The sequence below is a fragment of the Artibeus jamaicensis genome, unplaced genomic scaffold, assembly GCF_021234435.1.
Source record: "Artibeus jamaicensis isolate MK-2021 breed Jamaican fruit bat unplaced genomic scaffold, CSHL_Jam_final scaffold_1964, whole genome shotgun sequence".
Lineage (NCBI taxonomy): Eukaryota > Metazoa > Chordata > Mammalia > Chiroptera > Phyllostomidae > Artibeus > Artibeus jamaicensis.
The window spans coordinates 22,322,551-22,349,783 of record NW_026522030.1 but is presented as its reverse complement, the minus strand read 5'-3'; the positions used below and the strand labels follow the sequence as shown (position 1 = coordinate 22,349,783).

The 27,233-nt window shown below is 38.0% G+C and overlaps 1 protein-coding gene across 4 annotated transcripts in view; it reads right to left on the bottom strand.

Moving 5' to 3' along the window:
- Positions 1–27,233, bottom strand: part of KIF24 (kinesin family member 24) — an 84,637-nt gene that overhangs the window by 14,258 nt on the left and 43,146 nt on the right. For all 4 annotated transcript variants that reach the window (XM_053656168.1, XM_037151590.2, XM_037151591.2 and 1 more), the window contains 4 exons: positions 23,039–23,254; positions 19,381–19,468; positions 8,528–8,649; positions 7,586–7,691 (listed from right to left, as the gene is read on the bottom strand). In XM_053656168.1, the coding sequence (XP_053512143.1) occupies positions 7,586–7,691; positions 8,528–8,649; positions 19,381–19,468; positions 23,039–23,254 (532 nt within the window). The remainder of the gene's footprint in view (positions 1–7,585; positions 7,692–8,527; positions 8,650–19,380; positions 19,469–23,038; positions 23,255–27,233) is intronic.

The window sequence follows — 27,233 nt, the reverse complement described above, 5'->3', positions numbered from 1 at the left end:
TCAAGGAACTTAGTGAGGACCTCAAGCATAAAAAAGGCCCAGGCAGAAATGAAGGATACACTAATGAAAATAAAGAATAATTTACAGGGAATGAACAGTAGAATGGTTGAAGCCAAGAATCAAAGCAATGATATGGAACACAAGGGAAAAAACAACCAATCAGAACAACAAGAAGAAAAAAGGAATCCCACAAAACAAGGATTGTGGAAGGAACCTCTGGGACAACTTCAAGTGCACCAACATTCGTCAGAAGAAGAGAAAGAGCAAGAAGTTGGACATCTATTTGAAAAAATAATGAAAGAAAACTTCCCTAATTTGCTAAAGGAAATAGACATACAAGTCCGGGAAGTACAAAGAGTCCCAAACAAGAGATGCAAAGAGGTCCACTCCAAGATACATCAGAATTAAAATTCCAAAAGTTAATGATAAAAAGAGAATCTTAAAAGTAACAAGAGAAAAGCAGATAGTTACCTACAAAGGAGTTCCCATAGATTTTCAGCTGATTTCTCAAAAGAAACTTTGCAGGCTAGAAGGGACTGGCAAGAAATAGGACAGGGAAAGAGGTACAGGGAAGAAGTAGCATAATTAGTAGTCATAAAATAGATGAAGAGAGATAAAAAATGGTATAAGAAACAGAGGACTCAATGAACTTATATGTAAAACCCATGGACATGAACTAAGGGGGGAGGAATGCTGGAAGGCTCGGGGAGGGCTGACAGAAGAGGACTAAAGGGGGAAATTAAGAAAACTGTAATAGCATAATCAATAAAAAATACTAAAAAAAAAAAGAAATATTCAAAGTCATGAAAAAGCAGGGACCTACAGCCAAGATTGCTCTACCCAGCAAAGCTATCGTTTAAAGCAAAGGGCAGATAAAGAGCTTCGCAGATAAGAAAAATCTAAAGAAGTTCATCATCACCAAACCATTATTATATGAAATGTTAAAGAAACTTATTTAAGAAACAGATCAAAATTATGGACAATAAAATGGCAATAAACACATATCTATCAACAATTGAATCTAAAAAACAAACTAAACAAACAAAACAGAGACAGAATCATGGATACAGAGAGTGTTTTGATGGTTGGTAGATGGGTGAAGGGTTTTGGGGAATGGGTGAAGAGGTGAGGGGATTAAGAAGCACAAATTATTGCAGGAACAAGTAAAGGACACATGGACAATAACACAGGAGGGGTGTAAATGGGAGGGAAATGGGGAGGACTGGGGGGTGGGCTGGGGTGGGGGGAAAAAGGCAGAAAATTGTACTTGAACAACAATTTTTTTAAAAGAAGAAGTACAAATTAGTAGTCACGGACAGCCATCGGGATGTAAAGTACAGCATAGGAAGTGAGGAGTAGCCAAAGAACTTTTACCCATAACCCAGGGACATGAACAAAGGAGTGGGGATTGCCTGAGGAAGTAGGGAGTGATGGAGGGGCAAAGGAGGAAAACTGGGACATCTGTAACAGCATAATCAAGAAAATATAATTTAAAAGAAAGAAAAGATATAAGTTGTCTGAATGGGGCAGAGAATCAGTCAGAGCTGGGAAGGAAATGAGAATCACTTAGGCCTACCTCCTCATTTAAAAAAAGCAGGGGATGTGGCCCAAAGATAAGAGCATGTCACTTGCTCCTGGGCACAGCCATCAAAGAAATGCTCACAGGACATCACTAGTGCCAGCAGAGACCTGTATATGCAAACCTCCAGGGGCGGGACAAGATGAGGGAGATCTATTTTTGAGTCATGCATTTAGGCTAAAAGGCAGTAAATGAAAAGGAAGAGAGGAAAAACAATGGAAGGAATCCTTTGAAGTGTCAATGCTAGGAATTCACCAAGAACAGGTACTTAGCTGAGGGTGTGCTGTGGCTGTTCTTAACTGCAACCACAGATGCCTGCAGCTAACTCCTCTCTACGAAGCTGCAGGGTATAAGAAGCTACAAGGGAATTTCAATTTCCTCTTTAATTTCAAATCATTCCAATATCCCCAAACTTTAGCACTGAAAACATTCTCCAGAATGAACAGGTAACCAAAACATAACACCGAGTTCTAACTACCCCTTACATATTCAAGTCTAAGTGTGGCTATCCATTCCTATGAGGCCTTGGGAAATGGAAAGTAGACTTTACTAAACACTAGAATATCCAACTAAAATACAAAGAAAAGAAACAAGGGGCACCTTTGTGTACCTTACAGAGTACAAGATTTTGATTTTATTATAGATGGGTTATTCTTAGGCCCCTTTACTTGCTATTTTGCCCACATGAGCTAGGTATAGTCAAGTCCTGAACGGTTGTATGACTTCATAGGTACTCGTTCCCAGGTTTCATAGCTGATTCCTGGACCATAGTTTTAAATATGAGAATCATGGATTTCTAGTTAGAGGCTGTGGACCCCTGGCCAATTCACTCAACCCATCTGAGCCTCAGAATAAACGATAAAGTGGGGACAGGACAACTTGATTAACTTATTTCACAGAGTTGTTGTGAAGACTAAACTGATCACCATATAGTAAGTGCTCAAAATATATTGGTTCTGGGGTTCCCTGGAGAAATGGTTGACTTCAGGGTTAGAGCTGGGAAAGCACAAGATGAGAGTGTGACATCTTATGGTACCAAAAAGCAGCAGGATGCTCAAACAATGAAGAGGCATGTCAAAAGGATATAGAAGCCAATTTGACCCTGGCTGGTGTGGCTAAGTGGACTGCATGCTGGCCTGCGAACCAAAGCGTTGGGGTTCCATTCCCAGTCAGGGCACATGCCTGGGTTGTGGGCCAGGTCCCCAGCAGGGGGTGTGTGAGAGGCAACCACCCACTGATGTTTTTCTCCCTCTCTTTTGCCCTTCCTTTCCCTCCCAAAAATTAATAAATAAATTTTTTTAAAAAAGAAGCCAATCTGAAAGAGCTTCCAATAGCCAAATCTGGGACAATGTAAGCAACAAAATAAACAATGATAAAAATGAATCATACTCTAGTAATAAAATAAATATCCATTTACCATTGTATAGAAATAATCAAATAAGTAAATTGGAGAGAAAGGACAGCTCTTTCTTACAGTAGAATTCCAACCAATAAATATAGAAAGAATAACAGGAATAGAGATTCCCATCAAGTAAACACCAGGGTAAATGCTGCAGGTAAGATTCATCAATGGATGTGAAAATTAGGCATCCACCGATGTAAACAGGATATTTGAATAGTTCCAAAGTATCTCCCCATAAGATAAATATCAAGTACAAAGGAAAAAAATAGTACCCTTCCAGTAGAAAAACCTAGTATAAACCACCTTAACTAGGTTATCAAGGTTAACATCACCAGTAATAAGACACAATGACTTCACACAATACATATTATGATATACTGAGAAGGATACAACTTCAGTGGTATTCTCATTAAAAATTCATTACCTCAATCTAATCATAAAAAAGCATCAGACAAACCCAAATTCACAGACTCCTGCACAATATTGGCCAGCATTCCATAAAGGTTTAAGACCACGAATGCCAAAACTGAGGAGCCTAAAGAGGCATGACAACTAAATGTAATATATATAGACTTCTAGACCTGAAAAAGGACATTGGTGAGACTACTGGTGAAATTCAAACAAAGTCTGTAGATTAGTTAGTAACATTACACTAATGTTAATTTTCTGATTTAGGATCATTTTATTATGTTATGTAAGATGCTAACATTAGGGATGCTGATGAAGGAATGCTATGTATTTATTTTTGCAACTTGTCCTATAAATCTAAAACTATTTGAACATTAAAAAGAAGGCCCTGGCTGGTGTGGCTCAGTGGATTGAGCACTGGCCTGCAAACCAAAAGGCTGCTGGTTCGATTCCCAGTCAGGGCATATGCCTGGGTTGTGGGCCACGTGCCCAGGAGGGTGTGTGTGAGGCAATGATCCATCAATGTGTCCCTCCCTTCTTTGTCCCTCCCTTCCCCTCTCTCTAAAAATAAATAAATAGAATCTAAAAAAAAATGATTAAAAACTGCCGGCATTTTCTCTCACCTCTCTTAGCCTCCCACTTTATCCCTTATGAGGTCTGGAAATAATGTGCCTAGCTGCAGACTTCAGTTCTGACCAAAAGAACTTAAATAATGCAGCACAGGTAGCACTTATTACAGCTGTAAAAAGGAAGAAGATCTCTATAAACTCCTAGAGCTATGGAGTGAGCTCTAGGATACTAGTAAATGAAAAACAAAAAACAAAGTGCAAAACAGTGTTTACAATATGCTACCTTTTTTCCCTGAGAAAAAGGAGTGAATACAAACATATATATAGGTAGAAAAATGATTATTGAAATGGAGGAAAGTAAGCATTGAGGGGACAGGGATGATTGCTAGGCTTCTCTGAATGTGCCTTGTTTTATAATTTTTACTTTAACTGAATACAAAACTGATAAGCTTAAACACACAGTGAAGAATTATTCCAAGTGACTTCCCAACCTAATATTAGGATTGTATATCCCTAGTGGGATACAACCTAAGGATAAAAAGAAAACTGCAAAGGAATTTTAATTTGAATTCAGTAATTGTATTATGAGTAATAATAATAGCATTATTTTGAAATATATATATTAAGGTAGAGCAAATAAGATTATATTGATGTTCTAGGATTTAAGAATTCTAGCATAAGAGAAAAGGGAGAGAAATACAAATTCAAAATGTTAAGCGAAAATCCTATAATCTTTTAAAATTGCTACTTATCTTCACTGTAGCTTTTTTAAAATTTAAAGAAATTTTTCAATTATAGTTTACAAATAATAATATATTGTATTAGTTTCAGGTGTATAGTGTAGCAGTTAGATAATCATATACTTCACAAAGTGTCCCCCTTGATTTTTCCAGTATCTACCTGGCACCACACAATTATTACAGTATTATTGACTATATTCCCTATGCTGTACTTTATATCCTGTGACTATTTTGTAACTACCAATTTGTACTTCTTAATCCCTTCGCCTTTTTCACCTAGTCCTCCTTTCTGACAACAATTGGTCTGTTTTCTGTATCTTTGAGTCTGTTTCAATTGTTTATTTTGTTCTTCAGATTCCACATATAAGTGAAATCATATGGTATTTGTCTTTCTCTGACTGACTGATTTCACTCAGCATAATATCCTCTAGGTCCATCCATGCTGTAGCAAATAGTAAGATTCTATCCTTTCTTATGACCAACTAATACCCCATTGTATATGTGATCCCATTGTATATGTGTACCACAACACTTTTATCTACTCATCTATGCATGGGCACTTAGGTTGCTGCCATATCTTAATTATTGTAAATTATGCTGCAATGAACATAGGAGTGCATATACTCTTTCAAATTAGTATTTTTGGGAAAATCCTACAATCTTAATTTGAATTAATTTATTAGTATGAATCCCCGATATATTTTCCTTTAAAAAAATCTACTTGTGTCCATCAAAAAGACCTAGAAGCAATGACTAATCCAGAGGTAGTAAGTATCCTTAGTACCCCCAAATGGTCTCTAAATACCATTTCTCTCTGAAATCCAGGCTTGATGAATAAATGGCTGGTTCAAACTCGGGAAAAGAAATGTACAAGATGAGCCTAGACAGAAAGCCAGGAAACTATCAGGAACTACTGAGATTGGGTCAAAGAGACACAGAAACATACTTGAAAAGGTTCCCACTCGCCAAAAGGTACACAATTTAGCAGCAAAAAGAATAATGACTACAATGATATACAATGAGTTTATAGTAATAGAACAACAAACAAAAAAGCAAACAATAACAAACTTGTTTCGTCTTGTTTGGGCTATGAAGACATCAACTCATTCTGAAAACAGGTGAGTAAAGACAAAGAATCAAGCACTTATCTTGCCTCCACTGTATGAACTATATTTCAGAATAAACAGAGAATTGAAGAAAAGTTTTTTCTGGCTATAAATACAGAAGAAATATTAGAATTAGGATATACCATTCTGGAATCCCTAATGAAACAATGAATATAAATGATGCTCATCAATGGCTGCTAAAACCATTAGGTGAAAAAGATTGATGGAAAACTTTATAATGGAGGAATTAGGCTGACAACACTTCAAACTTTCTTAATTATGAAAATCACAAAAGGAAATAACCAGACATTCTGTATCTCCTGATGTGTTCCTATAAGAAGTCTAAGAATAACCCATAAATTATTCTTGCCAAAAAAACCCAGAACCTAAATCTGACCAGTCCTCTAGACCAGCACTTACACAGTAGAAATATGTGAGCCACAAATGCAAACCATAATGTAATTTTAAATTTCTAGTACCTACATTAACATATATTAATTATAATATTAAATACATAATTTTAATTATACATTTTAGTCTGATACATTCACAAATATTTCAGCATGTGATCAATACAAAAAATATTGAGATATTTTACAAGCTTCAAAATCCAGTGTGTATTTTACACTTAGAGTAGGTCTCAGTTTAGACTTCCCACATCACAAGTGTTCAATAGCTACATGTAGCTTAGTGACTACATGTCTATTGAATAGCACAAATAGAGATACTGACCACTTTGTAGAAAATATATAGGATAGAGTACCATTTTATACATCAACATGGGGATACAGTCAGCCTAATCCAGACTATGGAAAATCTTATAGGACAGTGACCCAGTCTTCTTAAACAAATACATTGATATCAAAAAAGACAGAGAGAGAGGCATCCCTGGCTGGTGTGGCTCAGTGGACTGATTGCCGGCCGGTGAAACAAACCCAGTCAGGGCACATGCCTGGGCTGCGGGCCAAATCCCAAGTTGGGGGTGCGTGAGAGGTAACCACACATTAATGTTTCTCTCCCTCTCTTTCTCCCTCCCTTTCCCTCTCTCTAAAAAAATTAATAAATAAAAAATCTTTAAAAAAAGGAGAGAAGAACTTCTATGGAATAAAAGAGACAGATCAACCAAAAGCAATCCAAGGATCTTATTTGCATTTCGATTTGAACAAAGCAACCTTTAAAAAAAGACATTTATAGAACTAGAGAAACTATAATACTCAATGGATAACAGATAATATTAAGCAATTATTTCTTCACATATGATAATGATACAATTATATTAAAAATAAGAGTCTTATCACATAATGAATATTTGTGGAAGAAACAATATGATGATAGGACTTGCTTTAAAATAATCCACCTGGGGAAAAGAATGTACTGGTCAGGTTTTTCACATGTTGAAGCTGGGTGACTAGTGTTTGGGAGATCATTATATTATTTGTTCTAGTTTTGTATGTTTGAAAAATTAATACAGTTTTAAAACTTGGTGAGAGGGAAAAAGCTTACCTACGTTAGCCATTCAGCGATTTCATAAATAATTCTCTGTTTCTAAGTGACAGGGATTGACCAGAGGGCCTTTGAAAAGACAGGGAGGGGAGGGGAGGGTTGTCTAGAATTGTTGAGAATCTGATTGGCAGCCTCCATCTCCATCCCGGGAATTCACTGCCAGATAAGAGCATGCCTTTGTGTGGATTCCACCCCACCCTCGCGAACTCTGCCAGCACGTATCAAGAGACAAAAGCTCTCAAGAAGGGTTTTTTGATTAAAGCTTTCAAACGACTTACAGCCAGAAGACTCTGGTTAATTTCTGCGCCTTCCATCTTTGTCTGTCTGTCTGAGTCTCTGGCATCTGCTGCTCTTTCACTGCCAGCCAAGTCAATGAAAGAGATCCTAGAGAAAAGACACAGCAAGGATGACTTCTTTGGGGCTTCGGTTTATTTTTACATCAGTCAGCATTTTGTGACAGCCAGATGAAATTAACACTGGCCCATATTCAAGGGAAAAAAGACACTACTGTCAGCTTTCCAAAAGTATTACAAGATTCTGATCTGTCTGCTGCTGCTGGCACTGTTTATCCAGACACTTTCATTGGTTTTAATCATTTGTGAGAAAGTATGACTGAAATTAATAAAACATTCTTCTCATAAGGCTAAATGATCATACTGTAAATCACTTAAAGGACCACTTAGATAATTAAATAGAAACTTTTATGGACTGCTTTCCAGAAAGAATGAAGGAAAGAGAGAAAGGAAGAAAGAGAAAGAAAGACAAAATAGAAAGGAGGAAAAAGACTCATTACTCAGAAGTGAGATAGGCTCATCCATCAGTGTGGCAGAGTTTGCTAAGATAGCACCAGAGAAGCAATGAATGTACCCAATTGTCTTATGCCTTCTTTTAAGAAGGATGGATTAATTTTCCTTTTTTTGGCCTGTAAGCTCTCTGAGATGCATTCTCTGCTATTCCTTTGCTGATACCATGTTTCACTTTAGAAGCAATCGATATTCCTTTTAATAACTCAGGGTTGACCAACAATAGGCCATTACTTCATGGTTAATCAACTGATGGCACTTTAATACAATGATTTATTTCAAGGCTAACAACTCTACTCTGTATCCCTGAAATAAAGAACTCCATGGTGGCAGAGTGTCCTGTTGTTGATAACACATACTTCAAAGTCACGTTAGGGAAATGCAGACAATGCAATTCCTTAAATATTTCCAGCCCACCTGCCAAATGTCCTCTTGGCTGAATCTTTGATCTGAATTTGGATGATAGCATGGGAGCGGGAAGAGTCTGCATTAACTCCAGTGGCCCCAGTGCTGCGCTCCTTGCTGCCCTTCAGAATCACCTGAAAAATAAAATCCATAGCGTGACATCCCCAGGGAGTAAACAAAGCTGTCTGACTCCTAAGAGTGGGCTGAATGCAACAAGACCAGACATGTAACTCTGTCAGTACACTGCAGGTCTTCCCCTTCATGTTAAAAGCTGCCTAAACACTAAGTCATACAGAGTAAGTACCCAACAGCAATAAAAACAACATGGAATACTAACCTTGGGGGAGGACATTCAATAGTTCAAAAGCTAATTTACTTCTTGATCTCACATATTTTTTAAAAATATCTTTGATGGATTTAGCCTGACAAAAATCTCTAGGGCATAACTTAGCTTCAAAGCAAGGTCTCATAATACCCATCTATCTTAGTAATTGAAGCAAAGGGCAGAAATGTGCCCTTATTCCTATCACGGAATAACTGATCACATCCACCTGTTCCACCAGGATGCAGTCATAAAGAGGTCAGGCCTGATGTGTGGGAACATGCAAGTGATGAGTTATTGTAATTGCCACGAGCCCATGATTTCCCTTGAGAGCAATACCCCTCCAAATAGGAATAAAGACAAACCTGAGACCCTCTGGCCTCAGGGAATGGGGAAAAAGTAAAACTCAGGATTGGCCTCTAGCCACTGAAAACACAGCTATATATGAGCATGCTGCCCTGGATTTTGGATAGGGGAAGGAGTATTAATTTCTGAGAACCAAAAAGGTAAAAAACTTTAAATATATTATTTGAGCCCTGGCTGGTGTAGCTTAGTGGATTGAGTGCCAGCCTGCAAACTGAAGGGTCACCAGTTCAATTCCCAGTCAGGGCACATGCCTGGGTTGCAGGCTGGGTCCCTGGTGAGGGGCACATGAGAGGCAACCACACATTGATGTTTCTCTCCCTCTTTTTCTCCTTCCCTTCCCTTCTTTCAAAAAATAAATAAAATGTTTTTTGAATAAATATATCATTTCATAGAATCCTCACAACAGCCTCATGTGAGGTATGACTACCATGCCCAGTTTACACTGAGGAATAGCTCGGAGGTGATTTCCTCACAAACAGCCCTTGTGTGGCAGAACCGAGTTCCATACCCCGTATGTATGACGGCAAAGCCCAAGTGCTTTCTACTATACTGTGAGGCACTGGTGATAAATTTACTTATATAGCAGTAAATTAAGGGATTGAAAGTCCTATTTCATTTTTCTCCACCTCTCATAATTTTGATTTCTATCATATTGAACATAGTTTGCAAATTAAGAGTCTATAAGTTGAGAGTCAAACTCCTACAATAAGCCACAAATATCTTAACGAGAAGCTTATGCTTTTTAAAATTTTAACTAATAAGTTCCTCCATGGTCTGAAGAATAGTTGTATTTTTTTTTTTTTCCCGGGGCGCGCCCCCCTCTTTTTGTGTCTTAGGGTTTTTTGTTTCGCTGCTCAATCCTGGCGGCAATGTGTCTAAATATTAATTATATGTGAATTAAAAATTGTATTTTAGAAAAAATTTAGAGTCATACTGTGAATGCACTAATTTTGTAAGTAGTTTGCTAAACGTTTAAAGTGACTAGCTAATAAATCTTTCTATAATGAGAAGAACATGTTAATTTATAAAACTTGATTATCAACTGCACGGATAGCAAGTTGCTGCTAATTAGGAAAATTAGAGCAATAACCCCTTATATTGAGTGTGGCAAGTGTCAAGAAAAGTACTGCTAAATAAGCTTGGATGCTGGCAACGTCACTTAAGGCCATACATGTAACTGAAGCATCCATGTTATTTTTTTCAAACAAGTGTGTATTTGAAAGAAGAAATTTTTAAGTTTTTAAAAAGATTTTATTTAATTTTTAGAGAAAGGGGGAGGGAGGGAGAAAAAGAGAGAGAGAGAGAGAAACATCAATGTGTGGTTGCCTCTCATACACTGCCTACTGGGGACCTGGCCTGCTTTGGCTGGGAATTCAGCTGGTGACGCTTTGGTTCACAGGCCAGCTCTCAGCCCACTGAGCAACACCAGCCAGAGCTTGAAGCCTCTAAATGCACTTCCTCATCCTACCTTCTTATTACCCTGACTTCACGCTTACATATTTGGTAACAATGCAATAATAATGGAACATTTTAGATTTACATTGTTCTTTTTATCAAACTTTTAATTATAAAATTAAGACATACTTTCTGTGGAAAGCTTGGAAAATACAAGAAAAGGGATGAAAAAGAAAATATATACCTCCCATAATTCCAGAGCTAAGATTCTGATGCATTTCTTCCTAGAGTTTCAGAGTTCTCACAGTTTTGTTTTGTCTTTTATAGAAGCCATGAAGAGACAAGAGAGATCTCTTAAATCTCCACATACGGCTTCTGGCCAAGATGGAGACATAGGTAGATACACTTTGCTTCCTCACACAACCAAAAGAAAGACAATAACCAATTTAAAAACAAAAAAACAACCAGAACTACCAGAAAATACAACTGTATGGAAGTCCGACAACTAAGGAGTTAAAGAAGAAACATTCATGCACACTGGTAGGAGAGGTGGAAACAGGAAGCTGGAGCAGAGGAGATATGTGCAAGGCAGAGGCTGGAGGACCCCACGGTCCCACATTCATGTGCAGATAAACTGGGAGGAACAACTGGGGAGTGAGACAGACCACATAATCCAGGGTTCCAGCATAGGGAAAAAACCCCTCAAAACCTCTGACTGTAACCATGGCTGGTGTAGCTCAGTGGATTGAGAATGGGCCTGTGAACCACAGGGTCACTGGTTGGATTCCCAGTCTGGGCACATGTCTGGGTTGTAGGCCAGGTCCCCAGTTGACGGTTCAAAAGAGGCAACCACGCATTGAGAAAAAAACAACAAAACCTCTAGCTGTAAAGACCCACGGGTCTGGCAGTGGTGGGAGAAACACCCGGTCTCATAGGTCTCATAGGAGAGTCTATTGGAGGAGGGACCCACAGGGTCCTAGAACACACATACACAAACCCATCCACCCAAGAATCAGAACCAGAAGGGCCCAAACTGGTTGTGGGGAGTGAGAGAAGTGACTGAAAGTAGAGCGAGAGCCAAGCATGTGGCATTGCTCCCTCCCTGACCCCTCCTGCACATACAGCCCCAAAACACAGAGAAGTGGGTTGACCTGCCCTGGTGAATACCTAAGGCTCCACCCCTTAAAATGTAACAGGTGTGCTGAGACAAAGAAATATGGCCCAAATGAAAGAACAGATCAAAACTCCAGAAAAAGAACTAAGCGACAAGGAGATAGCCAACCTAGTTGATAGAGTCCAAAATGCTGGTAATCAGGATGCTCACAGAAATGACTGAGTACAGATGCAAAATAGAGGAAGAAATGAAGGCTATATAAAGTGAGATAAGAAAAATATATGGGGAACCAACGGTGAAGAGAAGGAAACCAGGACTCAAATCAAGCACTTGGAACAAAAGGAAGAAATAAACATTCAACCAGAATGGAATGAAGAAAGAATTTAAAGAAATGAGGAGAAGCTTAGGAACCTCTGGGACAACTTTAAATGTTCCAACCTCTGAGTTACAGGAGTGCAGGAAGGAGAAGAAGAAGAGCAAGAAATTGAAAACTTACTTGAAAAAATAATGAAGGAAAACTTCCCCAATATGGTGAAGGAACTATAGACATGCAAGTCCAGGAAGCTCAGAGAATTCCAAAGAGGCTGGGTCCAAGGAGAGACACTCCAAGACACATCACAATTAAATTACCCAGGATTAAAGATAAGGAGAGAATCTTAAAAGCAGCAAGAGAAAAGGACACAGTTACCTACATAGGAGTTCCCATACATAAAACTATCAGCTGAATCCTCAAAAGAAACTTTACAGGCAAGAAGGTACTAGAAAGAAATATTCAGTCATGAAAGGCAAGGACCTACATTCCAGATTACTTTACCCAGCAAAGCTATCATTTAGAATGGAAGGGCAGATAAAGTGCTTCCCAGATAAGGTCAAGTTAAAAGAGTTCGACATTACCAAGCCCTTATTATATGTTAAAGGGACTCATGTAAGAAAAAAGATGATCAAAACTATGAACAGTAAAATGACAACAAACTTTCAACTATCAACAACTGAGCCTAAAAAACAAAACAAAACAAACTAAGCAAACAACTAGAACAGGAACAGAAGCACAGAAATTGAGATCACATGGAGGGTTATCATCGGGGATGGGGAGGGAAGAGAATGGGGGAAAAGGTACAGGAAATAAGAAGTGTAATTAGTAGGTACAATATAGACAGGGGGAAGTTAAGAATAGTATAGGAAATTGGGAAGTCAAAGAACGTATATGTATGTATGACCCATGGACATGAAATAAGTGGGGGGAATGCTGGAGGGAGGTGGGTGCAGGGCAGAGGGGAATAAAGAGAGAAAAATAATGGGACAACTGTAATTGCATAATCAATAAAATATACTTAAAAGTAATAAATCTCCACATAGAAGTGAGCAATATGCTTGATGGATAAGGAAGGGATCACAGAGAAGTTAAGTGATTTATCCAAGGTCACATAGGTAGAAAACAGTGAGGCTAAGGATAAAAGCCAGGTGTCTTCTGCCACATGTGAGTAATGACGTTACTTCTGCTGAAACCTAGTGAGAGCTTTGAGAGGCATCAAGGCTATACCTTGTCAGGAACTGTGTATACTGACAGGAAGCTGAAAGGATGGCCTTGTGGTAAAATTCACTCCAAGGGGATTCAAGAAAGACTGGCTTCTGTGGTTCTGTTATAGAGTTTTACACTTGGCTTTTCATTGCACCTTGTCTACCATGACGTACTAGGTAACTGTGACTGTGTCTCAGAAAACCTAAGACATTGAGGCAAAGTTTTGTGACTCTATGCCTGTTAGGGAAGGCATGAAGGAATTTCTGGTCCTTGTTCCAGTTTTCTCAGCTTCAGTAACAGCCTGACATCACCATGACTTTCAGAAACTGTGGAACAAAGCAGCTAAGCTCTGAGGAGTAAAAAATGAGGTACTTGTTAAGATAATCAGACAAACTTTTGAAAATGACATCAACCCAAGTGTTGCAGTTATAAGAGATTGAAATCTTGCCCTGGCTGGTGTGGCTCAGTGGATTGAGAACTAGCCTGCGAACCAAAGGGTCACCAGTTCAATTCTCAGTCAGGGCACATGCCTGGGTTGCAGGCCAGGTCCCCAGTTAGGGACGCACGCAGGAGACAACCACACATTGATGTTTTTCTCCCTCTCTTTCTCCTTCCCTTCCCCTGTCTAAAAATAAATAAAATCTTTAAAAAGAGAGAGAGAGATTGAAATCTTAAATTAGACTATCTGGGTTCACATTCCAGCTTTGGCATATGGTTGTGTGAACTTTTAAAAACAAATTTTTTACTTATTGATTTTAGAGAGAGAGGAGGGGAGGGGGAGGAAAAGAGGGGAAGGGAGAGAGAGGGAGAGAGAAACGTTGATTTGCTTTTCCACTTATTTATGAATTCACTGGTTCATTCTTGTACGTGCTGTGACCTAGAATCAAACCAGCAACCTTGGTATGTCAGGATGATGCTCTAACCAACTGGGCTACTCACCTGGCCAGGGCAGTTGTGTAAACTTTTGCAATGTGTGAACATTTGCAAATCACTTAACTTTTTAGGGCCTCCAGTTCTTATCTATAAAATAGTAATCTCACAGGTCACTTATGAGAATTAAAAAGATAATATATGTAAAGCATTTAGTTACATAATTGGCACAGTTAATTTTTAATAAATATCAATTTTAAAAAGATACTAAAGAACATTTCCATGTAAACTTCCAAAACTTAAACTATTTTTCACAAGTGTAAATCAATCGATTTCATGAGGAAATAGTTTTATAGCTCAACATGAAATTCCATGGGCTCCCCAGTACAAGAAAGTAAAAAGAAAAGAAAAGAAAGAAAGGGGGAAGTGAAGGTAGAAAAAAGAGAATAAAGGGGAAAAAAAAAAGCAAATTTATTTGGGTGAAACTAAAGTCTAGAAGTAAAGCAAAATAAATGCCAACACCTTAAAAATCACTAGTTCACTCCTTTTCTCTCACTACCGCCCCTCGAATTCCTTCTTGCATAACTAAAGTCTATTGGGCAAGTTTCTAAATCTTGATCCTTTATACAAAACATGTTATGTGAGTAAAATGGGGACCTGCTACAACAGAAAGCAGAGGCAACTGCTCAAATCTGTGGCATTGGGAAATATTCAGAGATTTACTAGTAATAATAATAGATATGACAAACTGAGCTAGCATCATGGTGAGCATTTGATGTATGTTATCTCATTTCCTTCTCTATTATGAGACCCAGTCGTCTACTATCATCCACAAATTTCAGGTTCAGAAAAGTAAAAGACATGATCAAGGATACACAGCACTGGGATGTAGCACCATTTAGTTACAAGGCTTTAATCACTAAGCTTCCTGCACAAATGTCAAAGAGCTATGAGTATTTCAGTAAAACAGGCAATGTGTATAGATTAAGCCTCTATTACCGGTATATAACTGAGGCTCATCTACAGGAAGCTCTTGCTATGTGGGTCTCCGCCACCAATTACAGCCAAGGAAGTGATTAAAAAAAAACAGAGCTGCCAGTTGTGAAGTAGGTAAAAAGTGGCCATATCTGAGTGAGCCTGAGGGTGATCTGTGAGGGTAACACTTGAAGATGATACCTGAGGGTGACACTTGAGCAAACACATGGGTGATACCTGAGTGAGCATGAACAGTAACACCTGAGACACAGTGAGAGTGTGACATCTGAGTTAACAAGTGCTGTGGTTTCGAGTCAATAAATGTTTATGAGGGTAACGGTGTCAGGTATTCATAATTTATACCAACTTTCCACCTTGATCTCAGCTGGCTTCCTTCTTGTACAACCTCATATGAACTACAGACTGAGGGTATCAATGGCAGTAATATGTTGACTAACAAGAAACTTCTCTCTGCTTAGGAAACATACCTTAGGATAGAGCAGTGGCATAAACTCCTCCATGGTGGGGGTGTGATTTGACACCAAACTGCCCATTAGCATAGATATGGCCCATAGCAAAGGAAATGGGACTTCCTCTTAGTGTTTGCTCCTTTCCCATTGAGTTGGTGTAATTGCCAGGGACCAAGGCATCACGAGAAAACCAAAAATCTTGAAACTCCCAGCCAAAACAACAAATAAGTGGCTGGGGAAAGTGGGGCCGTGGGAATAGGTATATGAGAAACAATTTCCTTAACACTTCACAGTGGAGGGAATCCTGGGCAGGTAAGAATGGCCACAGTTTCAGGGGAGCCCCTTCAACACATCCCAAACACTTTTGTTCTGCGCTTGCCTCTGTAATCCAAGGGGCTCTTGACTCTTAGAATCCCTCTAAAGCAGTCACACTCAGGTGCTGTGCTCAGGTTTTGGATCCCAGGACTCAGGAATCTAATAATCACACAAACATGAGGGTCCCATCCCTTAAACAAAATTTACCCATTTGTCCCAGGAAAGAAAAACTGTGAGAAAAAGACAAATCAATGGAGGGCCACCCTGCCATTTCCTGCACCCAAGTCCATGGACGGATATATTGTAAAGCTGTTCTAAAGGTGAGTACAGTCAAGAACCCAGCCTGTCCTTCCAGCTTTCTCCCTTTAACTCTAACCAGGCTGGTTTGATATATTAGAAGAATGACTATGATGGCTGCATGTTAGAATTAATTACCTGGGGAACTTTTAAAATAATACCCACCTTTATACACTGCTAGGAAAACACTTGGGAAAACAGTTTGCTGTCCCTCAACAAGTATGACCCAGCAATTCCATTCCTAGGCATATACTCAAGAAAATGGAAAACATATCTCTACACATAAATTTGTACTTGGCATTATTCTTAATAGCCAAAAAGTGAAAACAACCTACGTGTTTATCGGTTGATGAATGAATAAATAAAATATATCCACGTAGTAGAATATTATTTGGCCATAAAAAGGAAAGAAATACTGATATATGCTATGACATGGGTTAACCTTGAAAATACTGTATTAAATGAAAGAAGCCAGAAATGAACTGCTGCATATTGTATGATTCCATCTATATGATATGGCCAGAGTGGGCAAATCCATAGAGATAAAAATTATGTAGTGGTTGCCAGGCACTGTGGGGCAGGAAAAATAAAGGAGTAACTGGCTAATAGTATGGGGTTTCATTCTGATGTGATGAAAATGTTCTGGAATTAGATAGTAGTAATAGCTATACAACTTTTTGAAAGTACAAAAAACATCATTCAATTGTATATTTTAAAAAGGTAAATATCATGGTATGTGGATTATATCTTACTAAGAAAATTACATCAAAAACACTGAAATGTATACTTTAAAAAGATGAATTTTATGGTTATGTACTATATTTCAATTTAAAATTGAATACTTCAATTTCATAAATTGAATAAATTAATAATACCCATATCTGGGCCTCACCATTGAGAGATTCTGATTTAAATGGCCTCCCATGAAAATAAAAACCAAACTAACAGTGACCAGATGGGAGGAGGGCGGGGGATAATGGAGAGAAGAAGGGGAAGGGCCAAGTCGAGGAACATGTACAGAGGACTCATGGGCATGGACAACAAGGTTGGAATTGACTGTGGGAGTGGGGGCCAGGGTGTGTGGATGGGGCAGGGGAAAGCAACAGAGAAAAATGTGGGACAAATGCAATTGAACAATAAAAAAATACATAACAGAACTAGAAAGACAAGCCATAGGACAAAACAATATGCTCATGACACACAAAACTGACAAAAGATTCATATCCACAATATACAAATCAGTAAAAGACAGACAACCCAAAATAAGAGGAAAAGACCCAAACTGATATTCCCAAAGAGGAAATTAAAAATATAAGTTTAAAAAGGGAAGCTATTCAATTCTACTCAGTTGAATCTAAAAATCAAAATAAATGAATAAGCAGAACAGAAATACTCATATACAGTGAACATTTCAACGATGCCAGTTGGAAGGGAGGTTCCAGGTCTGGGTGAAAAAGATGAAGGGATTTAGAAATCCAAATTGATAGTTACAGAATAGTCATGGGGTTGTAAAGTACAGCATAGGAAATATAGCAAATAATATTCTAATAACTATGTATGGTGTCAAACGGGTATGAGGTTTTATTAGAGTGATCATTTAGTAAGTTATAGAATGTCTAATCACTGGGGTATACACTCAAAACTAATATCATAGTGTATGTCAACCATAATTGAAAAAAATTATTAAAATAAAGTTCACAGTAAAAAAAAGCCATTCAACTTTGGTTTTAATCAGTGAAATGCAATTAAAGATAAAATTAAATACTTACAAATAGGCAAAAATTCAAAAATCAAAGTGTTGGTGAAGACGAAGAGCAAAGGATTGCTTCTGGGAGTGTACACTGCTTTGGAAAGCAGTTAGCATCATCTAGTGAAGTGGAAGATATGCGTATCACCACTACAACGAGAGAATGCATATGCTGCTGCGTTCTGAAATCCACGTAAGGGACACTGACAGCTGTACTGTTCAGAAAAGCCCCAAAGAGAAACAACCCAACTGTTCATTAACATTGGAATGGTGAAATAAACTATACCATATTCGTATGATTGAATACTAACGACAAATAAAAATGAACAGAATTACAGCCATATGAAAAAACATAGATGGAACTCCAAAGCATAATGTTAAGCAAAAGAAGCAAGACACAAAAGAATACATACAGTGTGATTCTATTCACACAAAGTTAAAAAAACAGGTGAAACTTAGTTATATCTATGGATAGCACATAGTTATTAAAACTGTAACAAAGAACAAAAAAGCATAAAGTCAGGAAAATAGGGGAGTATAATTGGGAAGCTGTACAGGTTCTTCTGGGGTACTGCAATGTTCTATTTATTAGTGTGGGTAGTTGATTATGAGTGTATTTGTTTCTTCATACTGTATGCATTTAGATTTTATGCATTTTTCTGTATAGTGTTATTTTTCACAATAAAAAAAGGTTAAACCATCTTTTTTAAGTAAGGGAAAAAATCCTCCTGATGATCTAATGTAAACCAAGGTTGACATTAATTACATTAAAGGAATGTTCACCGGAAGTATATTTAATACGTAATTTAATAAATTTCCAAAACAAAAAAAAAATCTAAATATTCTAAACTATTAACAGTGGATATCTCAGTGGAGAACGAGGAGTACTGTACAGCAAGTTAGAGAAGACTTTATTTTTCTATAATATATTTTTTAATGTTCAGATTTAATAATAAGTGTTGCTCTGGTTATAATAAAAAATTACTTTTAATAAAATAAGATTTAAAAATACATTAGAATAAAATACATTATGAAGGATACAAATAAATAACAAAAAAAAACCTAGTTGCCTCAGGAAAAGAAAATGGGAGGGATATTTTCATTGTAACTTTTGAATTTTTAACCCATGTGAAAGTATTACCTATAAAAATTTTTATTTAAATTAAGAATGTTTCTCTATAGCAGCTTTTCCCAGAACCAACTACCAGAGAAGTACACATTAGCAGCTTTGAAACTGGCCTAAGAACATCTTCTCATGCATTAGGTTCTCCCACATGCCCTGTCTCCCGCTACCATGGCATTGAGACAGCCACCTTATAGAGAACCTATAAGGACTCACCTTTATAAATGTGAAGCAGTATGCTTGCCATTGCCCGTTGTCTAAAACTGAGTCCATTATACTTGCTAGGTATCAAAACGAATTCTTTTCCTGTACTTATGCTGCTACAGTGGTATAGTAAAGAAGGGAGAGTTACCTCTAAGAGGAGTTCCACACTATCCACCTGAAGCTCTTGCAGTCCCACGATCTGTACCACATGCTTGCTATCTTCTCTTGCAAAGAGCCTGCGGATGCAAAAACGTGGTTGGTATGACAGAACTGCTGTAATAGACTTTGTTCTTGCCTCCCCAGAAACCACTCCACTACTCCCCCATTATTAAGTAGCAGTTTTGCCCTCTTGGTGGGATTCATGTGCACTCTCCCCAGCTATTCCCACATCTCCTGGCCCCCACCCAGGGTTTTAGGTGTGATCCTTGATTGTTGTAAACAAATTAGCATCTTTGGCTATAATTAAAAGAATGAAAGCATAGGAGGGGAGGGGGCCAGGATACATTTGCATGTATAACTCAAACCTATGCCAATCAGTGGATGGTGTATTCCTGGCTAGAGTGAGTGGTACAGGAGTGGATATGGTATCTCTACCAGGTCCAATCAAAATCAAGTCCGAGTGTCTGGTTGTTAGGTACCTGGCTGTCAGGTATGCTCGCTCGCGCTCTCTCTCTCTCTCTCTCTGGAAGTAAAAGCATGTGGCCCTGGAGTAATTGCAACCATTTAACATTCACAAAAAAAGACAGTTCTGGAATGAAGCTAACACCGTAGAAGGTGGAGCAGAGATGCAAAGAAATTGGGTCCCTATAACATCCCTGAGCTGCTACAGTAAAGGCACTAAGGCCTGACAGATCTCTAGGCTTTCTAGTTACATGAGCTAATGATTTGCTTAAATGCTTAAGCCAGTATAAGTGGGGTTTTGTTTTACTTGCAACATAAGCAATCCTGATATACCTTCTAAGAGAACAAGGAAGAGCTGGTGCTACAACTGAATGCCTCAGGCCTGCATGTAAAGTAATAAGTGGTTATGATCTACCATCAGCATTAAAATCAGACCCACCAAGGGGCGTGTATTGAATCTACTGAAGACTCTAAAGTTATTTTTCCCTCTTAATAAGATACTGATTGAGGTTAGAAATAAAATTGAATTTCATAAAAAAGGAAATGATATTCTCTCCAAAAATTTTTTTCTCAGCCTATGCTTCTACCAAGTTTCCAAATTTTTATAAGGTTGAAGGAAAACAGTTCATGGATACCCATGACCATTCAGAAAATAACTCTACTGGAACAGTTAGGTTTGTGGAATAAAAGATGGATCTAGCTTTCAGAACCCTCATGTCATTCCTGAACATACTTCCCAGGCCCTATGCCACCCCAAGAAAGGTTCCTAACAGACAGCCCAAAACATACTCCTAGGTTTTTAAATCCTATCAGCAAGATTTCTATCACTTTTTATGCAAGGGTATAAAACAATTTATCCTCTACTTTTAAGACTTAATTTGAAGATCCTTAAACTCTCGTTTCTAGTTTAAGAGTTGGACTAAGTATATATATATATATATATATATATATATATATATATATATATATATATATATATATATACACTTTTGTCTATGTTTGTCAAAGCTCCAATATTATCATAGAAAATATACTTTATTATAAAAACAACAGAGTAAATCATAACAGCTCTAAACCAACAAGAAAGTGTGGCCATCAGTGGATCGGGACATTTCAGAAGATGGAGAAGGGGAGGAAACAAAGGGATATTAACCAATTATCCAGAGATTTAAAAAAAAACCACCATAGCCCAAGACACTCATGGAGTAAGTAGGGGTCTTTCCTTCTGAGCCCTAGAGAAGCTTCAAACCACAAATTAGCATATTTCCATCCCTTTGGCTATAATTAAAGAATGCAAATATTCAGGGTAATATACCTGAGCCATTCATTAAAGAATTACACTCACTACAGTTGAATAATCTGACTGTCTTTTCACACACAAAAAACAAACCATGCACGTAGGACAATGGTGGCTTTAATTTTCATGCCACCTGTTCTTTAAAGGAAGTGGCAATTCTGACTGGAAAGGACCCCTAATAAGATTGTTGGGGTTGGAAGAGAAGACATGATTAAGCTAACTTGAGGCTTCAAAACCAACACAGAGAGAATAAAAAAAAAAAAGGCAACTCTTTGCCAAAGCAATCCCAGAGTAGCACCCTCCTTTATCTGGTACAACTGAACCCCTAAAACCCATATATTCTCTGAATTGTGGCATACGTAAAGGTCCCTTTTTGTTCAAGTCCACAGAATGATGGCTTGCCTCAACCCACACAGTGGCCTCTCCAGTTATGATGCTCAATACTCTAACGTCCCTCTTCAGTGGGGGCTGGCCTCATCACACTTTCTCTACTGAACTGGAGCTGCTCCTCCACATCCACTCCCCATTCCAGTGCTTGCCTGCCGCTCATAGAACTTTATGTCCTTTTGGACAGCTCTGTAGGGGCATGGATCTCTTCGTTGTGGGGCCAGTCTATTTCACTGATTTGGTTTTCCCAGCCTTCTACCATGTTCAGCCTCAACTCACTCCTCTCCACCTGGTATAGCTACTCCCAACATGTTTCATGTCTGGTTAATTCTGTTATGACAAACTTTTATCCTTCCACCTCCCCTACTTCCTCTCTCCTCCCTATTTTCCAAGTCAGTCAATACCTTCACAACTTCATTGCCTCCTACGAAGTGATCTGTTTCAACCTAAATAAAATTTTATGCCATAAAAATACAATAGGGATTTAAAATCAGAGTTACTGAATACATTTCTAAATTATTATATTATATTGTAAGGGCAACAGTTTAAGCCTTATAAGAGTTAAAAGTCTAATGTGAAGTAAAGAGATTTTCTTCTCATTCAACTGACTTAAGAAAACTATCATGAAGCCCATCCTACGACTGAGGGGGAAAAAAAAACAAGACAAAGTGGGAAACATTATTTATAGTTCTTCCAGTGTAATAATAGGTCAAAAGAATATGAAAAGATTTAAGTATATGTTGGGTTCCTGACCTCCTGAAATTAGACCTTCTTCATAGACCAAAATAAAAGGGATCATCTTTTTATTTTAAAGACCTTATTCATTCACCTTCAGGGAGAGAGAAAGTGGGGGAGAAGGAGAGGGAGAGAAACACCAATGTGTGAGAGAACATCAATCAGCTGCTTCCTGTGTGAGCCCAGCTGGGGACCTGGCCCGCAACCCAGGCATTTCCTGACAGGGAGTCCAACCAGTGACCTTTCAGTTTGCAGACCAGCACTCAATCCACTGAGCCACACCAGGCATGGTTAAAAGAGATAATATTTGGATAAACATTAGACTATTGATCACTTGAAAGGCTAATTTAAATCTTTCTGTAGCTGAACTGACAGTTTCAAAAATATGTATCTGATTCAGAAGACTTTCATTTCACAAAATGGTATTAATGTCTCATTTTATAACCAAAGACACTCAAATAGAGAACAGGCTGACAGTGACCAGAGTGGGGAGGGGAGGGAATTTCAGGGGAAAAGGGGAAGGATTCACAGGAACTAGTATAAAGGACACATGGACAAAAACTAAGGGGGGTAGAAATGGGAGGGAGGTGGGGAGCACTGGGGGGGTGGGCTGGGATGGGAGTAAAAGACAGAAAACTGTACTTAAACAAAAATTAAATAAATTTAAAAAAATTTTTTTTAAGTCTCATTAAATCCCATGATTCAGTGGGACTCTGGCTTAAAATAATGATGAACAGATTCACAGTTTCCCACTCATATCCAGTACCTTTTTCTTCTATTTAGGAGGTCATAAAGCTGTCCACAGTAGATTTCATAGAAGCTGATCCACACAAAGAGGTGCCTTCTTGACTGGGACACTTCCAGTTGCCTGAAGATATCTTTGGCAGCCAGAGCATACAGTCCTGGGTTCTGATGGGTGCCTATCATGGTGTAGGTCTTTCCGGCACCTGTCTGTCCATATGCAAAGCAAGTGGCATTGCCTCTGAGAGAAGAATAATTTGTATCACTTATACATGACAGAAATACTAACCTACCCATAGTTTTTTTTAATCCTCACCCAAAGACACGCTTATTGATTTTTACAGAGAAGGGGTGGGAGGGAGAGAGGGAGAAAAGCATCAGTTGGTTGCCTCTCATACATACCCTGACAGAGGACTGAACCTACAACCTGTGCCCTGACCAAGAATCAAACCCATGACTTTTTGGTTCACAGAACAATGCTCCAACCAACTGAGCTATAAACGTGAGGGCTCTACCCACAGATTTTTTATGACTAAAGTGAGGTTGAAAAAGAACTTTGACAAAATTCAGCTATAAACATACAATCCTTTTAAGAAGAGAGCTTTACATTATTAAAACATAGGAAGAGGAAAAAACATTCTCAAAGCAGTAGATGAGTTTTCTGATAGAAATTTTTTATGGAACTGGTAAGACCATAAGACAACTCTGAAAGATAAAGAAACAAGGACTCCTACTAGATCACAGGCGGCAAACACAAGGCCCGAGGGCTGAATCCGGCCCTCCACCTTGTTTTATCCAGCCCTGCACCTCGTTTCTACCTGGTGGCAGTGCCAAGCTCTCACTTAACTGTTAAGGAGTAGTACATTTATACAGTCCTAAAATTATGTTCAGCCCTGGTGAAAACAAGTTTGACATCCCTGTCCTAGATGCTTCAGAGGATCCCAGAGAAGACAATTTTGTGTTAATCTGGAAAGACAAGTCTGCTGAAAGAAATAATAGAGAATGAAATACAATTAATAATAGAAGATCATGTGATAAACATGATGGTCGTGACCACTCATATAAATATTAAGGAAGTTTAGACAGGTGAAAACAATGTAAGCAAATTATTTGAGGAAGGACTAGAAAAGGGCTTCTCTCAGGTCTCAGTTTTTACTTTCATCAATAGTTACTAGGTAACTTCTAAGATCCCTTCTAGCCCTGATAGTCTGTGATTCTAAGTGAGAATCACTGTTCCTGCATGTGGATAAATGTGTGCACACACCCTGTATGAGTGTAAAGAACCACAGAATAAGAGATGGAGAGTTAAAAACCAACCTACTATCACAGTATGTTGTTTTTTAAGATTTTATTTCTTTATTTAAAAGGGGAAGTGAGGGAGAAAGAGAAACACCGATGTGTGAGAGATACATAATCAATTACCTCTTGCACACCCCCAACTGGGGACCTGGCCTACAACCCAGGCACGTGCTCTGACTGGGAATTGAACCGGCAACCTTTTGGTTCATTGGCTGACACTCAGTCCACTAAGCCACCCCAGCCAGGGCCAATCACAGTATGTTTTAAGAGAAGTTGCAAGTCAAAATTACCTGAACATTGTGGGATGCGACCATGTATAAGAGTACTAAGTAGAAAGTGAACATAATGTTAGGTAGTAAGTAATTACTGCAGACTCTTGAACAGGAATCACACAGATTAATGATGACAGTAGCTACTTTTTAAGAAAAAAATATGTATGGACACGGAGGATAGGGAGAGGCCAGAGGTCGGTAGAGAGAGATGAACACAGCAAAAGGGAACTGAAGCCAGATAGAAAAGAAGGAATGATATGGCAAGAGAAAAAGAACCATGGAAGTGTGAGAATCAAGGGATGTGAGCTCATCAGATTTCAACTGCTTGAAGCACAGACCAGTTACTTCTTATCTTTTAAACCATGGCTCTCAGGCCCTGGCCAGGTAGCTCAGTTCGTTAGAGTGTTGTCATGATACACCAAGGTTTGTGGAGGTGGCAGGTTCAGTATCTGGTCAGAGCACATAGAAGAAGCAACCAAGGAATGCATAAATAAGTGAAACAACAAATATCTCTTTCTCTCTTGTATCTCTCCCTCTCTCTCCAAAAACAATAAATAAACTTAAAAAAATAAATAAATAAAATAAATGACAAACTGTGGCTCCCAGCAGTGTGGGTACTTGAATACAAGGTTAGAGGCACAGTTAGGAAAATGATAACAAAATGAAAATTTGAATACACTTAAGACCTGGGAGAATGAGAGTAGAGAGTAGAATCTTGCTTATCTTTGAAACATTTTAGTGATGAACTTTTCAAAGAAACAACAAATATGGTCATGAGGAATCTCTAATACACTTTACTGAATTTATAGTTAAGCTGTACTTAACTTGCAACTCCCTTATTTATTTTTAAATTTATTTTTAGACAGCGGAGGAGGGAGAAAGAGGGAGAGAAATAACAATGTGTGGTTGTCTCTCATGCACCCTACATCAGGGAATCTGGCCCATAAACCAGGCATGTGCCCTGACTGGGAATTAAACCAGCAAAATTGTGGTTCATGGGCTGGCGCGCCACTGAACCACAACAGTCAGGACCCTTATTTTTATTGTTAATGTCTTAATATCCAAATTCTAACTTATTTTCAAAATTTACTCTCTCAAACAGCACACTCTAGATTTTGTGCATAAGAAATTGAATGTAAAATGTGTTTTACTTTTTTAGCCTGCTCATACAAATAATTATAAAAAATTTAAATGACTACAAAACAACAATTAAAAAACAAAAAAATGGGCAAATGCAGATATTTAAATGATCAATAAGCACATGAAAAGATGCTCAATATCATTAGGTATTAGGAAAATTCAAATTAAAAACACAATAATGTCCTGGCTGGTGTAGCTCAGTGGACTGAGCACCGGTCTGAGAACCAAAAGCTCACTGGTTTGATTCCCAGTCAGGGCACATGCCTGGGTTGTGGGCCAGGTCCCCAGTAGGGGGCATGAAAGAGGCAACCACACACTGATGTTTCTCTCCCTCTCCTTCTCCCTTCCTTCCCCTCTCTAAAAATAAAAATTATTTAAAAAGAAAACACAATAAGATACAGTTCCATACCCATTAGATTGGCTAAAATAAAAAAGGCTGACAATGCCAAATATGGTTGAGGATACAGAGCTGGAATTCTCATGCACTGATTGCTGCTGGAAGTATAGAGTAATGCATGGAAAAATGACATTTTCTTATAAATGTATCTATTCAATGAGCCATCGATTTCATTTCTAGGTTTTTATCAAGATAAATGAAAACATGTCCACAAAATACTTGCATAAAAATGTTTATACAGCTTTATTCATAGTAGTCTAGAAATGGAAACAACCCAAATGTAAATCAACAGGAGAATAGATAAACAATTTTAATGGTATATTCATAGAAGGGAATATTGCCCAGCAATAAAAACAACGGGTACATGCAAAAACATGTACTAATACAAAACAAAACAAATCAAAACAAACCATTATGTTAAACAAGAAAGCCAGGCATAAAAGAATATATATCATAATGATTCTATTACTAATCTATAGTGACAGAAAGCAGGTCAGTGGTTATATAAGACCTGGGGGTGACAGTAGGAAATTAACTAAAAAGGGACATAAGAGAACTCCTGGGGTAGTGAAAATGTTCTATATGTTGTTCCAGGTATTGGTTACCTGGATGTACACAACTATCAAAACTCATCAAACCTGAATACTTCTTATGATCTATGTATCTTATTGCATGTAAATTATACCTCAGTTTTTTAACATTATAAAAGTTATTTTAAAAAATAAAAATCAAAATACTCTGAAATCAGCAACTCTAGTAGAGTGTTTGGCATGCATGCCTATATTTTAAATATACAACAGAAGCCTCTACTTCCTTTTCTGTACCATTTAGTGTTTATTAAGTATAAATAATTATTTCAAAATTTATTTTTTTAATTTATTGATTTGCGAGAGAGAGAGAAACATTGCTTTGTTATTCCATTTATTTATGCATTCATTGGTTGTTTCTTGCATGTGTCCTGAGCGGGGATCAAACCCACGGCGTTGGGGTATCTGGACAATGCTCTAACCAAACAAGCTAGCCAGGCAGGGCCTATTTCAAAATTTAAAAAATACATTTATGAGAGGTGGATAAGTGATAATCACTTATCTATTCTATTGAAAGGAAAAATT